Raw genomic sequence first — 15,733 nt, forward strand, 5'->3', positions numbered from 1 at the left:
TTTGTCTTGTGAGTCGCAGTGTTTTTGCACGTTGTCGTCACGTCTACCTGTCTGTAAGCGCAAATACAGTCGCGAGTTTCTGCTCGATGTCGGCAGAACCGCATTTTTACAGTTAAACTCCGCGCAAGCAGAACAGCTGCGGGATCTCGATCTGCTACGGAGGCCTTCACCATCATCGACCCCCACTACTGCATCTCGCCCGCAGCGGAGGCGCCACAAGCGGCGTGAGAGGAAGCAGAAGAGGGGGAAGCGCGGAGGTATCCGGGCTAGGCTAACGGCTAACCCACACAAGCCATCTGTCCCCACCATCGTACTGGCTAACGTACGCTCGTTGGACAATAAACTGGACTACATTCGTTTACTACGCTCAACTCAGAGGACTGTAAGAGACTGTTGTGTTTTTTGTGTTCACGGAAACATGGCTCAGCAACAGCGTTCCAGATGGCGCTATTCAGCTCGACCAGCTGACGTGCTATCGAGCGGACAGAGCTCTCGTCGCGGGAGGAAAAACCCGCGGCGGCGGGCTTTGTGTTTACATCAATGACGCGTGGTGCCGCGATACTGTTGTGATCAGCAAACACTGCTCAACCCTGGTGGAGTTTATGATTATTAAGTGCCGGCCGTTCTATCTGCCGAGGGAATATACTGCTATACTGCTCATTTCAGTGTACATTCCCCCATTCAACATCACCAGCAACAGGAACGACGCACTTAATGAACTGTACCAACACATCAGTGAGCAGCAGACAGCACACCCGGATGCTTTTCTCATCATAGCTGGGGATTTCAACCATGCTGACCTTAAGAGTGTGTTTCCAAAAATACACCAGCACATCAACTTTCCAACACGAGGTAATAACATTTTGGACTTTGTTTACACCACACAGAGAGGAGCTTACAAAGCCCTCCCCCTCCCCCACCTCGGAGCCTCAGATCACATCACTGTTATGCTAATGCCTGCATACAGACCACTCATTAAAGTCGCCAAACCAGTTTACAAACAGATTAAAGTGTGGCCAGAAGGATCATCAGAGATTCTTCAGGACTGCTTCAACACAACTGACTGGGACATGTTTTAAACAGGCTGCCACATGCAATAACACCACTGACCTCCAGGAGTACTCAGAGACTGTTACTGCCTACATCAATAAGTGTATTGATGATGTTCGATCACAAAAACTATCACTGTCTGTCCGGGCCAACCAGAAGCCATGGATGACGGGGGAGGTCTACAGACTCCTGAAGACACGGAATGCTGCCTTCAGAGCTGGAGATGAGGTGGGCCTGAGAACAGCCAGGGCCAACCTGTCCCGCGGCATCAGAGAGGCTAAGAGACAGCACTCCAGGAGGATAGCTCACCAATTCAGTAACAGTAGAGACACTAGGAGCCTGTGGCAGGGGATACAGACCATTACGGACTACAAGCCCCCACCACGGACCTGTGACAACAACATCTCTCTGCTGAACGAGCTGAACACCTTCTTCGCTCGCTTTGAGCAACAAAACAGCACCACTGCACAGAAGACTCCACCTCCTCCCGGCGACCAGGTGATGACTCTGACCCCTGACAGTGTGAGGAGATCCTTCAGCAGGATCAATGCCCGCAAAGCTCCGGGTCCTGACAACATCCCTGGGCGTGTACTGAAAGACTGTGCAGCAGAACTCACTGATGTCTTCACAGACATTTTTAACATCTCACTGAGTCAGGGCTGTTATTCCCACATGCTTTAAAACTACCACTATCATCCCAGTCCCGAAGAAGCCATCTCCATCCTGCTTCAATGACTACCGTCCTGTTGCACTTACCCCCATCCTCATGAAGTGCTTTGAACGGCTAGTCATGCACCACATCAAGTCTGCCCTCCCCCCCCTCCCTGGACCCATTCCAGTTTGCATATCGGTCCAACCGGTCGACCGATGATGCCATCTCCACTGCCGTCCACTCAGCACTCACCCATCTGGAAAAAAAGGACTCTTATGTAAGAATGCTGTTCATAGACTTCAGTTCAACATTCAACACAATCATGCCTCAACAGCTCATTCACAAACTGGTCGAGCTGGGGCTCAACACTTCGCTGTGCAACTGGCTGTTGGACTTTCTGACTGGAAGACCTCAGGCAGCAACACATCCAGCACCATCACACTGAACACTGGGGCCCCCCAAGGATGTGTGCTGAGCCCCCCCTCCTCTTCACTCTGCTGACCCATGACTGCACACCATCACACAGCTCCAACCTCTTCATTAAGTTTGCGGATGACACGACTGTGGTGGGTCTCATTAGCAACAGAGATGAGACAAACTACAGGAGCGAGGTGAGCCGCCTGGCCGGGTGGTGCAGTGACAACAATCTCTCTCTGAACGTGGAGAAGACGAAGGAGATTGTTGTTGACTTCAGGAGAGCGCACACTAAGCATGTTCCTCTGACCATCAACGGTGCGGACTGTGGAGAGAGTGAGCAGCACCAAGTTCCTGGGTGTGCACATCACAGAGGACCTCTCCTGGACCGACAACACCGCAGCACTGGCCAAGAAATCACAGCAGCGTCTCTACTTCCTCCGCAAACTGAGGAGAGCCAGAGCCCCACCCCCCATCATGTACACATTCTACAGAGGCACCATCGAGAGCATCCTGACGAGCTGCATCACTGTGTGGTATGGCGCCTGCAACGCGTCCTGCCGAAAGACTCTACAACGCATAGTGAGAGCAGCTGAGAAGATCATTGGTGTCTCTCTACCCTCCCTCCAGGACATTTATGGAACACGTCTCACCCGCAAAGCCCTCTGCATCACAGGTGATCCCACTCACCCGTCACACAGCTTCTTCAGTCTGCTGCCATCAGGGAGGAGACTGCGGAGTCTCCAGGCCAGGACCAGCAGACTGAAGGACAGCTTCATCCACCAGGCTGTCAGGAAGCTGAACTCCCTCCCGAACCTGCCCCCCCTCCCCTCCTCTTCCCCAGGCACCACTGAACTATGAACCCCCCCCCCCCCCCCCCCCCCCCCCCCCCCCCCCCCCCCCCCCCCCCCCCCCCCCCCCCCCCCCCCACACACACTTAATTATATGATGACATGCACGAGTCACTTGTGCAGCATTGGTCTGCTCACTCACCGCTCACTACCTCATTCGGCATGGAACTACCTCATCAGTCAGTTAAATAACTGCTCTTGGTCACTTGTCACTTGTCACTTTAATCAGACTTAAGATATTTTTAATAAGTGATTTTTTTGCACTAAAAATCTTTTAACTGCACTGTTGTTCACTTCATTGATTTGCACTATATCTGTCATTTACCTTGCGCTGCTTTATTTAACTTTATTTTTAACTTTTATTTTTATTATATGTCTTTTTATATGTTTTTTTTTTTTTTTTTTTTTTTTTTTTTTTTTTTTTTTTTTTTTATAAATCCCTTATTGTATAATTGTACAAATACATTTTATATTTGATCTAGTTATTTTTTTTTAGGCTTTAATGTTAATGTTATCTGTATGCACCGGAGACTGAGAGTAACGCAATTTCGATTCTCTGTATGTATGTACTGTACATGTGGAAATTGACAATAAAGCAGACTTGAACTTGAACTTGAACTTGATATTTTTGTATTTGACGGTGAATGAGACTTGAACTTGAACTTGAACTTGATGTGGAGTAAGCCATGGATGGTTATATATGATATGTTATATTGGAGAGTCAAATGTTATTGTTTGTACAGAGATTGTATTTTTAATATTATAGATAATAATAATAATAATAATGATAAAAGAAAATTAAAATATACCAAAGATGCAATAGTTTATAATGTAATAGTAATAATGATGACAAAAAAAATGTACAGTCAGGTATAATACCTTGTCATTTCAATGTGATGAACAACAAAAACTCTATATGTGACCCTGGACCACAAAACAGTTATAAGGGTCAATTTTTTGAAATTGAGATTTATACATCATCTGAAAGCTGAATAAACAAGCTTTCCATTGTTGTATGGTTTGTTAAAATAATATTTGGCCGAGATACAACTATTTGAACATCTGGAATCTGAGGGTGCAAAAAAAACGTCCAAAGTAGTTTGAAGTTGTCCAAATGAAGTTCTTAAGAATGCATATTACTAATCAAAAATAAAGTTTTGATATATTAACGGTAGGAAATTTACAAAATATCTTTATGCAACATTATCTTTACTTAATATCCTAATGATTTTTGGCATAAAAGAAAAATCAATTTTGATCCACACAATGTTTTTTTTTTTTTTTTTTTTTTTTTTTTTTTTGCTATTGCTACAAATATACCCCAGCGACTTAAGACTGGTTTTGTGGTCCAGGTTCATATATAAAGGAGGGGTGAGAAAAAGAAGAAATTGCAATAACAATGTAAATCCCATTACTCCCCAGGAAGTACATTTATATCAGAGAAATATGATAATAAGGGCTGCCAGACATAAGAGAATTTATGGGAACCTCTAATTGAATATTTAATCTTTTTCCAAGTGTAGTATAACATCAAATCCTGAAGTGTAATGCTTTAGGCGGATTTGTAGATTTCCAATGTAATAAAACTCATCTGCGAGCCAATAAGGATTTAAAAGCAATAATGTTTAGTTGTCTTTGATTCAAACTCGATTCATCGCCTGGTACTCCCATTCACTCTACGTAGGGCATTGTTCCAAAGTTCCTCTGAAAATACTACTCCGAGCTCTTTCTCCCATCTGCTTCTAATCTTGTCTGTGCCTACACTTTTTAAAGACATAATAATTGTATATATTCTTGAAATAAAGCCTTGTAAATGAAAGTGTACTTCTAACAGAGAGTCAGCAAAAGACTTTGAGGGAATGTTTGGGAATGGTGGGCTTTGAGTATTCACAAAATGATGTATCTGAAAATAACTGAAAAGGTCAGTTTGATTAAGATTGTATTTGGAATGCAGATCATTAAAATTTCACCAAAGATCACCAAACTGAGCAATGCCCTTATCTTGCCACCGTTTAAATGCAGAGTCTAGTTTGGCAAGGAGGAATGCATGTTTATTGCATATTGGGCTCTGAAGCAAAAGGGCTTGTCTTAACTTCAAATGCTGACGTAGCTGAGTCCATATTTTAAGTGTGAATTGAACAACTGGATTTGTTGTGTGTTGTGCTATTTTAATAGGTAAACTAGATGTTAACATGGCTTGTAAAGACTGAGGTTACTGCACAGGATTTATTAACAGTTGATTAGGTTTTGTGTTTGTTTGGTTATGCTTAAATTTTTTAACGGATGGGCGTTTTGTCCACACGGATCCGGCATTTTTCGGAAGGTGAAACCGCTATTTTTTTGAAACCCCGCCCAGAGTGGATAAATCTGAAAACGCTGTCTTTGCGTTTTCGTGTAGACAGCGAATCCGTGTATTTTCTGAAACGATGACGTCATGAGCCCACGTTTCACCCCTAGTCAAACAATGCTACGTCACGTAACAGCAACAAAAACATGAACAAACACTGAATGATTGTCTTTTTATTATCTAACATTAACACAGATTAATAAATGTAATGTTCCATGTTCGTTTGTATACCGTGCGCAAGGTTTATGAGCATAGTCCATGTCTTCTTATCCCTTTTTAGTGTATCTCTGTGGCAGAATTATAGCGCCACATGCTGATAAGTTGATGGGCTAAGACACACACACACACACACACACACACACACACACACACACACACACACTCACTGGCCACTTCATTAGGTTCACCTTGCTAGTACCGGGTTGGGCCCCCTTTTCAACAAGGTGTTGGAAACACTCGTCATAGATTTTGGTCCATATTGATATGATAGCATCATGCAGTTGCTACAGATTTGTCGGCTGCACATCCATGATGCAAATCTCCCGTTCCACCACATCCTAAAGCTGCTCTATTGGATAGAGATCTGGTGACTGTGGAGGCCATTTGAGTAAAGTGAACTCATTGTCATGTTCAAGAAACCAGTCTGAGATTATTTGAGCTTTGTGACATGGTGAATTATCCTGCTGAAAGTAGCCATCAGAAGATGGGTAGCCTACACTCTAGTCATAAAGGGATGGACATGCTCAGCAACAATACTCAGGTAGGTTGTGGCATTTAAACAATGCTCAGTTGGTACTAAGGAGCCCAAAGTGTGCCAAGAAAATATCCTCCACACCATTACACCACCAGCAGCCTAAACCGTTGAGACAAGGCAGGATGGATCCATGCTTTCATGTTCCTTACGCCAAATTCTAACCCTACCATCTGAATGTCACAGCAGAAATCGAGACTCATCAGTCTAAGCAACGTTTTTCCAATCTTCTGTTGTCCAATTTTGATGATCCTGTGCGAATTGTAGCCTTTGTTTCCTGTTCTTAGCTGACAGGAGCGGTACCCGGTGTGGTCTTCTGCTGCTGTAGCCCATCTGCTTCAGGATTCAACATGTTGTGTGTTCAGAGATGCTATTCTGCATACCTTGGTTGTAACGAGTGGTGCGTTACTGCTGCCTTTCTATCATCTCCAACTAGTCTGCCCATTCTCCTCTGACATCAACAAGGCATTTTCGTCCACACAACTGCCGCTCACTGGATATTTTCTCTTTTTCAGATCATTCTCTGTAAACCCTAGAGATGGTTTTTGAAATACTCAGACCAGCCCGTCTGGCACCAACAACCATTCCACGTTCAAAGTCACTTAAATCCCCTTTCTTCCCCATTCTGATGCTCTGTTTGAACTTCAGCAAGTCATCTTCACCACATCTAGATGCCTAAATGCATTGAGTTGCTGCCATGTGATTGGCTGATTTGTGTTACTAAGCAATTGAACAGCTGTACCTAATAAAGTGGCCGGTGAGTGTGTGTGTATATATATATATATATATATATATATATATACACAGTAAAGCCCAACATATGTTCCCAAACCAGTTAGTCCCTACTGAGTGGTAGTTTAGTTTAGGCTAAATTTCCAACCCTGTTACCCATACAGCATGGTTTTTCAGTTTAACTTAAATTTTACTTTATTTTTAAAACTCCAGTCCACAACTTTTGGTGCTCTAGCGGTTAATAAGCAGAACTGCACGTGTCTTGTGGAAGAACATTGCAACTCCTTTCACTGACTGCAATCTGTGAGCGTTTGTGTATTTGAGTCTGAATGTGTAGGCATATGAGAGAGTCCTAATATTATGTGTCACTCTGGCTATCCATCAATGTGTCCTACCCACCAGTCCCCATGCCTGGGGTGTCATCAGATTCCCAACGTCTCACTCATCCCTCCAGCAGGTCATGCCATGACGCCTGACTGTCTGTCGTTAATCGCCACCGCAGCAGAGCTGGACATTCCGTATGATAAACTGCCAGGAAGTCACTGTCTCCCTCTCTTCACTTACCCGTCTCTATCTATCCACCTCTTTTCCTGTCCCCCACAGTGTTTCTGTAAGCCGACAACCTTCTCTCTCTCTCTCTGTCTGTCCCCTGACTCCCCTTTATAACTTTCACCTTCGGTCTATTCCCTGCCTCTCTCTCTCCCTCTCAGTCCTTGAACATGAATTCTCATGTTTTACGGTGCACAGAATAAAAAGGAAAGTAATGTCATATATCTGTATGACTGAAATGTCTGCTAGCTTTTTATAGAGCAACAGCACTCATAACTTAACTAGCAGACTGGAATGGACTGAGACAGAGAGAAAATTAGGATAAACAGCAGATTATAGGAATTGATTTTTAGTTTACAAAAATTATTATTTTAAATAGAAAGTGCTGAAATACCTGTCTCTCTCTGTTTGAATAGGTTTCTCTACCCATTTGTCCGCATTTCAAGAACTGCTTATGACAGCCATTTCTAACACGGCTAGTGAATTTTTTGAGTTTGTACATTTGCGTGTGTGAAGGCCTGTTTACACAAAGAACAATAACTATAAAGATAACTAAAATGATAACTATTTTAGCATCCACTCCAACACATGAACATGTGCCAGTTTAAAAGCTGTTTAAAGTCAAATACAAACCCGATTCCAAAAAAGTTGGGACACTGTACAAATTGTGAATAAAGACAGAATGCAATGATGTGGAAGTTTCAAATTTCAATATTTTATTCAGAATACAACATAGATGACATATCAAATGTTTAAACTGAGAAAATGTATAATTTTAAGGGAAAAATAAGTTGATTTAAAATTTCATGGCATCAAAACATCTCAAAAAAGTTGGGACAAGGCCATGTTTACCACTGTGTGGCACAGAGATTGTTCCAGATTCTATGAATCTTTGGATGATATTATGTACTGTAGATGATGATAACTTCAAACTCTTTGCAATTTTTCTTTGAGAAACTCCTTTCTGATATTGCTCCACTATTTTTCGCCGCAGCATTGGGGGAATTGGTGATCCTCTGTCCATCTTGACTTCTGAGAGACACTGCCACTCTGAGAGGCTCTTTTTATACCCAATCATGTTGCCAGTTGACCTAATAAGTTGCATAATGGTCCTCCAGCCGTTCCTTATATGTACATTTAACTTTTCCGGCCTCTTATTGCTACCTGTCCCAACTTTTTTGGAATGTGTAGCCCTCATGAAATCCAAAATGAGCCAATATTTGGCAAGACATTTCAAAATGTCTCACTTTCAACATTTGATATGTTATCTATATTCTATTGTGAATAAAATATAAGTTTATGAGATTTGTAAATTATTCCATTCATTTTTTACTCACAATTTGTACAGTGTCCCAACTTTTTTGGAATCGGGTTTGTAGATTCAGTCAATGTTTTATCATTTATCAGCTGATAAAACATTCTGAAAGTGGTTCCAAAAATACCATTCATCTGATCCGTTATACTATGGACTTCCTTATATTCATACATTTAGAATGATTATTAAAACTTTATAGTTAGTCATCATTATTATAATTAATGTGAATAACCCTTAGCCCTACAAAAGTCTGTTAAACATGACTGTTTAGCTATTGTGAGTAGCCTAACCACATTTTGTCTGTCTAATGTTTGCAGCCTAGCCAGGCTTCTGACATTTTCTGGCCAAGAACTCCCCAAGTGGCCATCTGATATGTAAAATGACCAACCACTGTTTGTTTTATCTGATATAGATGAACAGATGTACAGGAAACAACCATTTATTAATGGAAATTTGTGCAGACTTTGAGATTACAATTTATATTCACCCAAAAGTAAGAAGTACAGATAGAAATCTGCTTTAATATTTAGTTTGCTTACTTCTATGTGCATCCAGCAAAACTCTGAACAGCTTTCAAAGATGTGAAGCAACAAACATCACAAACATTTGACAAATCCAGTGATTAGTTATTTCTCACAAATGTTCATCATTTCAACTTGGTACCTTTTAAATATCTGTCAGAATTATATAAAAATGCAAAGTTAGGTTGCAGTCACTCAAAGCAAACAATGCTTTCTCAAAAGCATTGCTAGCCAGCTCAGCTATGGTCGCAAATTCTATCCTTACAAATATAGTTTAACATGTCAATGTTTTGCAAAATCAAAGTTCCAATGTGAACTTCTTTTGTTGGAACTTTGACCTGCGGTTAGAAGCATAATTTCTTGCAAGTATGAAATATGGACTTCAATATATCATGCTATTAAAAAAAGCATGCTGATATACAGTAAATTACAGTAATATATTCAATTCGATTTAAATTATATATACATTTCATTCTAAATATTTTAGCCTCATTTTTAATCAGCACTGTTTTGAAGAGTCTGTATGTGCATAAGCTTGTATGAGAATGAATTAAACATCAAGCAGCAAAATGACAGGTAACAAATATAGTTAAGTAGTCTTTTTTATTACAGCAGCATTGTGGAGAAAGCTGCTGAATAAATGAACCATAAGTGTATGCCAATTACATACATGTTGTTTGTGTAAATGAACTACAAAAAAATCTCACATTAACTGATTAACAAGCAAAATTAATTTCTCCACAACCTGTGTTTAATCTAATTAATAATAGTCCTATATTGTTAAACTAATTGATAAACTCAAAATATGTAACAGTTAGCTGTGAGTTGCGTTGTTGTATGGGAAACACACCCCTGATTGGACCTTAAAGTTTTCAAAAGTTTTTTTAGCATTTAGTATCATGCCACCCATCACATTCCCATCATGCTCTTATATTAATAATAGACTGAAGTAGATCAAATCTCCTATGCTCCTGATCGGTAAAAATAGTGTGGCTTGGTGTGTAGTATTACTAAGCGTCACAAAGCTGAGCCGAATGTAGAGAGGGTATGACTCACACATCTGTTTTAATAGACACACACACAAACACACAGCTAGATAACTATTAGGAGTATGTTTACATGATGATAGAGAGAGGGATTCCACAAAGCTGTGACATTCAAGCTCATAGGCATACTCTTACACACACACTCCTGCATGCATATATACACACGCACAGCATGGCAGGTTTGAATTTCGAGCCCTGACCTATTTTATTTAGCAACAGTGCTGCCATCTCGATGTTCCTAACCCCAGTGGACCTTAGTCAGAGGAGACGCCATTAGGCTTTGAGGGACATACGTACAGGCCGTTGATTAGCTTGCACTGTTGCATGCCTGGGTATCAAACATTCCAAAAAATATATAAAAAAATGCTTTCCAAAAATCAATTCCAGATGAAAAATGTCCATAGAACAGACTTACATCCCCCACAGCCTTGTTTTCGCTCTCAGTAAATATGGCATCTTCCCTAAGGTCCATACTAATAAAACCTGATACATACTCTCTCACTTTCCTTCTCCCGCCTTAACAGATCCAAATGACTGTGTATGCATCAGCCATTAATAGTGTATAGATATTAAAGCCTTTTCACCTCTGTTTTCACACTTCATAACTGGCCAAGAGGGTCATCATTTTTCACACAGCGACAGATATAGTTATCGCTATTGATTTTATCATACATCATCAAGGTGCAGTTTAACAAAAAAACAAATAATTCAAACTGAAACTCCAGAGGTTGACAATATAGGGAAGTTTGTGTAAATGCGTTTGCTTCAATTAAGAAGTTCTTTGCTGCTAAACTAAATTTTGTGTTCGTTTACTTTTAAATTCATGTGTTCAGTGTGTGGGCTATGCTGTAGGTTGTTTGATCTTTTGGTATTTTAATGTATGTTTTTTTTTATCCAAAGTGACATTTGGATGTACATGTTTGGATGTACAGTATTGTACATTTTGTATATTTAAGTGCTCTATTCCAAGGCTATATAGAGAATACAAGATTGTAAGCAACATTTGAAGACTTTGCAAAAACAGATAACTCTATTTTTAACAATTTTCAAATATCATGTTTTTCCATTAAAATGAATGCCAATCAATCTGCAGTTTGGTTATTTTCATTAGGTAAAAAATTACGAAAAAATGCAGATAACTAACACAATAAACACAATAAAAACATGATAACAATAAAAAACATGATAAAAAAACGGAGTTATCTGTTTTGCAAAAAATACTCTTTATTTTTCTTTTACATTCCTAATAAAGACGACCAAAAATTATAAGGGTTCAAAAAAGTAAAGGCCCAAATGACTATGTATGTATTAGCCATTAATTGTGTGTAGATAATACAGCCCTTAACCCTGATGTTCTTATAGTTATTCTTCAATGTTGGCCAAGAGGACAATCATTTTTCAGGCAGTGTCAGATAGAATTATGGCTATTGATTTTATCATACATCATCAAGGTGCAGTTTAACCAAAATACATAATTCAAACTGGAACCCCAAAGTCCATAGTTTGACAGTATAAGTGGAGGTTTCTGTAAATGTGTTTTAATCTAGGAAGCCGTGTTTCATCGATACATTTTGTTTGATGTTGTTCACATACATTAAATTTAATGTGCTGTGAAACACATTGTTTGGGCCCTTGATATTTTAGCATATACTTTTTATCCAAAGTGACAATCAGTATTGTAATTGTCTACACTTTTCTATTACAGTCCTAAATGTAAATGAATATTAACTTATAAAGATTAAAAAAAGTACTAAGACCCTCAAAAAAGTATTAAGGTACCATCAGATACCTAGAAATATCATGGCACTATAATATAGTAATTAATATAGAAATAATACCTATATAACAATATTCATGTATTGCCAGTATTGACTATTACCTGGGCACTATTCAAAAATGGTAGCTTTTAACAAATAATACTATTGCACTAGTACAGTATGACTGTCACGATACACACAATGAGAGCACGGGAATGAAGGAACGAGGAGTGATACAAAAATCCAAAGTATTTAATAAATAAAAGCTGGGATTACAGGAACACGGGAAACACTGAGGACATGAAATGACATTAGACAGTGGAAGGGAAACAAGGGGCAGAACACACTTTAAATAAACAGGAGAAAATGGGACACACCTGGGAACAATAGAACTAAATGGGAATATAAACAGGAAAAACCAAATAAGGGCATAAAACTGGAGCACAAGGGGGAGGAAAACACAACACGAGACATTTGGGGTCCCATGGCGGAGCAGGCAGCTTGGGGAGCCATGGCAGAGCAGGCAGCTCGGGGAGCCATGGCGGAGCAGGGAACTCAGGAGGCCATGGAGGATCTGACAGTCCAGGAGGCCATGGAGGATCTGACAGTCCAGGAGGCCATGGCAGAGCAACCTTTTAGGCCGCGACCCCAGTCTCCCCCCCCCCAAAAAAAATACTTGGAGAGGATAATGCGCTCCAAGGCCATCTCGGGGCCAAAACAGAGGACTGGAGCTCTCCCTGGGCTCGATGGGGGATCAGGAGCCCTCCATGGTTTAAACTCGAGAACTGCAGCCCTTACTTGACGCTGGTCTGGGGCTAGAGCCATCTCTTGACTCTGGTCAGAGGATAGAGCTGATACTGGAGTGAGCTCTGGGGCAGGAGCCGACACTGGAGCCAGCTCTGGGGTGGCCGACAGGCCCGACTTCAGAGCGGCCAGCAGGCTTGACTCAGGAGCGGTCGGTGGGCTTGTGGGAGCCGCGGCCTGCGAACTTGACAACAGCGCAGCCGGTGGGCTTGAAAACAGTGCGGTCCTCATACCACGGGGAGAACAACGAAAAAACAAAAGAAAACAAAAGACTGTTCAAAATAGAAACAGAAACACGGGAGAAGGGGCGCCACTTACTGTTTTGGTTTGCTGTTCTGTTACGATACACACACTGGGAGCACGGGAATGAAGGAGTGAGGAGAGACAAGGAGTGATACAAAAATCCAAAGTATTTAATAAAAATACAGTAAAATAAAGTATTTAAACAAAAGTTGGGATTACAGGAACACGGGAAACCCTGAGTACACAAAATGACATTTGACAGCAGAAGGGAAACGAGGAGCAGAACAAAATTTAAATAAACAGGAGAAAATGGGACACCTGGTAACAACAGAACTAAATGGGAATAGGAACAGGAAAAAAACAAATAAGGGCATAAACATTAAACTGGAGCACATGGGGGAGGAAAACACAACACAAGACATGGAACAAAGTCTGACAATGGCCTAACAAACATAATTCCAGTGTGCTTTTTTGCTAGTGGAACCAATACAAAACAGAAACAAATGTGGCTTAACTGAACTACAATGTAGAAGAGAATTGTCTTTTGCCAAAGTGTCTTTCGCAAGCTTCCACAAGCCACAATCCACAAGCTTCTACGGGTCATAACAACTGGATGCTGCTTGCTTGTGAAGGGATGGTTCTTGTACACACATCTAAACCTGATAATAAATAATCACACTTTTCTGTTGCCAGCGATCACCCACGGGTCAGATTATTTTAGATGAGCCATTTGCAACGTGAACTTCAGTAGCCCGCCTTGAACTGTATAAACTCCACGAAAGCGCATATCTGCTACCAAACAACATCTACTGAAATCGTGACTGGTCTTGGATTACCCTCTGCCTGTTCTGCATCACCTGTAATGGACAGTGAAGCGACGCCGAGTGCAATAAAACCCTGTTGCATTCCATGAAAAACACCAGTGCGTCAGGCAGCATAAACTGATGATAGCCTATATATATATATATATATATATATATATATATATATATATATATATATATATATATATATATATATATAAACTGACATCAATTCATATATAATTTATATGTATATATTATTACTGTCTTTAAACTGTGCCTTTAAGTACATGTAAATGATTTAGCGTAAAATATGCGCAGTAGGTAGCAAAAAGAGACATTATATATATATATATATATATATATATATATATATATATATATGTGTGTGTGTGTGTGTGTGTGTGTGTGTGTGTGTGTGTGTGTGTGTGTGTGTGTGTGTGTGTGTGTGTGTGTGTGTGTGTGTGTGTATTTACCACATAGGCTACTGGTAAAAAATGTATAGCTTGAATGCACTTTGGATAAAAGCGTCTGTAAAATGCAAATGTAAATGCATCAGTAAACGGATATCTAAGAAACAGATATTTCAGATAAAGAGTTTAGTTGAGTATTAAAATTACGCGCTTACCTTTGTCAGCTGCGCTATTTTCTTGCACATTTTCGTGTGCATTTGATAATCATACAGTTCTACATTCACACCACTGGGGATATCCGCAATAGCGGTCCCGTTACATGCACCGCTGCCGCCGGAGGGTTGGTTCATCTTCCCAGAGCTGGAAGCCATAATAACCCGTTAGAGCACGCTGATTAATTACAAATTGGGCTGCGCAACACCCTGGTTGTCTCTACGTGATCCTGAAGGTAGAGTCCTTACGACAGCCGAAAGCATTGTGCATGCTGCAGCGACCGGCGAACACTCTCCCGCTCCGCCGTGAAGCTGCCTCCGGTGAGCCCACAGCGCACAAGATAATGCCATCAGCACTCCGCCGCCCCGCGGGACACAACTCACTGACGGCATGTGCCCCCAGCCCGGACACCTGTCTCTCACCCGGGGCGTGACTACAGTCTTACATTACGATTCACGGGCGGGTCACACTGCAGTGTAATCTTGGCTCCTCCCATGATCACCAACACGCCCAAGAGCACAACAAACATAAGCTCGCGCAAATTCCACAGCCGCGTTTTCTTTCTGATACCACAGACATTAACTTTATGAGTGTATAAAGATTTAAGTCGTTTTTGTTATGAACAAAACCACAAAAATAAATACATCAAAACAAATGGATTTTCTTTGTCCCCGAACAATAAAGGACGTAAGAGGGCAAGGTAAATTTGAAAGGTAGACAATTACTTGCGTAAGCTCTTTAAAATAAATGTGAAAGGGGAAATCCTCATACACATCTGAAGCGTATTTCGCTATAACCAAGTTATATGCATAGTAATGCACATAATGGTAATATGATATGATATACTTTTTGATATACTGTCAATATTCATACTTACTCGAGTTATTCTAAAGGAGTTATGATATATATGATCAGAGTGCTTTGCTGCCTTCAAAGGAGCTGAGTTACCTTAAATCTGACCTAGCTTCTCAGGATTACCTGTCAGTAAAAAAATAAAATAATAAACATTTATTTATTCTATTCTTTCTCATGTGTTTGTATTTACAGGATAAGTCCATTTTATTTAGTCATTATAAATACATTTCTTTTTCAGACTCCAAAAACCGAATTAATAAAATTAAACATATATATTAATTAGTGCACAAAGACCTCCAGTGAGACAAAAACACGTCCTGAGATTTGAAACGAGAGCTTCTACCATTTGAACGCTGCTCTTACTAAGCCTGTGAACGCCCCCTGGAGGATAACCCACGTATTCAGCATATTCAAGGA

The 15,733-nt window shown here is 40.6% G+C and overlaps 1 protein-coding gene across 1 annotated transcript in view; it reads right to left on the reverse strand.

Moving 5' to 3' along the window:
* LOC109089905 (protein FAM184B-like) overlaps positions 1 to 14,937 on the reverse strand; it is a 33,352-nt gene extending 18,415 nt beyond the window's left edge. The window contains exon 1 of the mRNA XM_042716212.1: positions 14,464 to 14,937. Coding sequence (XP_042572146.1) covers positions 14,464 to 14,619 — 156 coding nt within the window. The 5' untranslated portion in view covers positions 14,620 to 14,937. The remainder of the gene's footprint in view (positions 1 to 14,463) is intronic.
* Between the last annotated feature and the right edge of the window lie 796 nt (positions 14,938 to 15,733).

Source organism: Cyprinus carpio, chromosome B1, assembly GCF_018340385.1.
Source record: "Cyprinus carpio isolate SPL01 chromosome B1, ASM1834038v1, whole genome shotgun sequence".
Taxonomy (NCBI): Eukaryota; Metazoa; Chordata; class Actinopteri; order Cypriniformes; family Cyprinidae; genus Cyprinus; species Cyprinus carpio.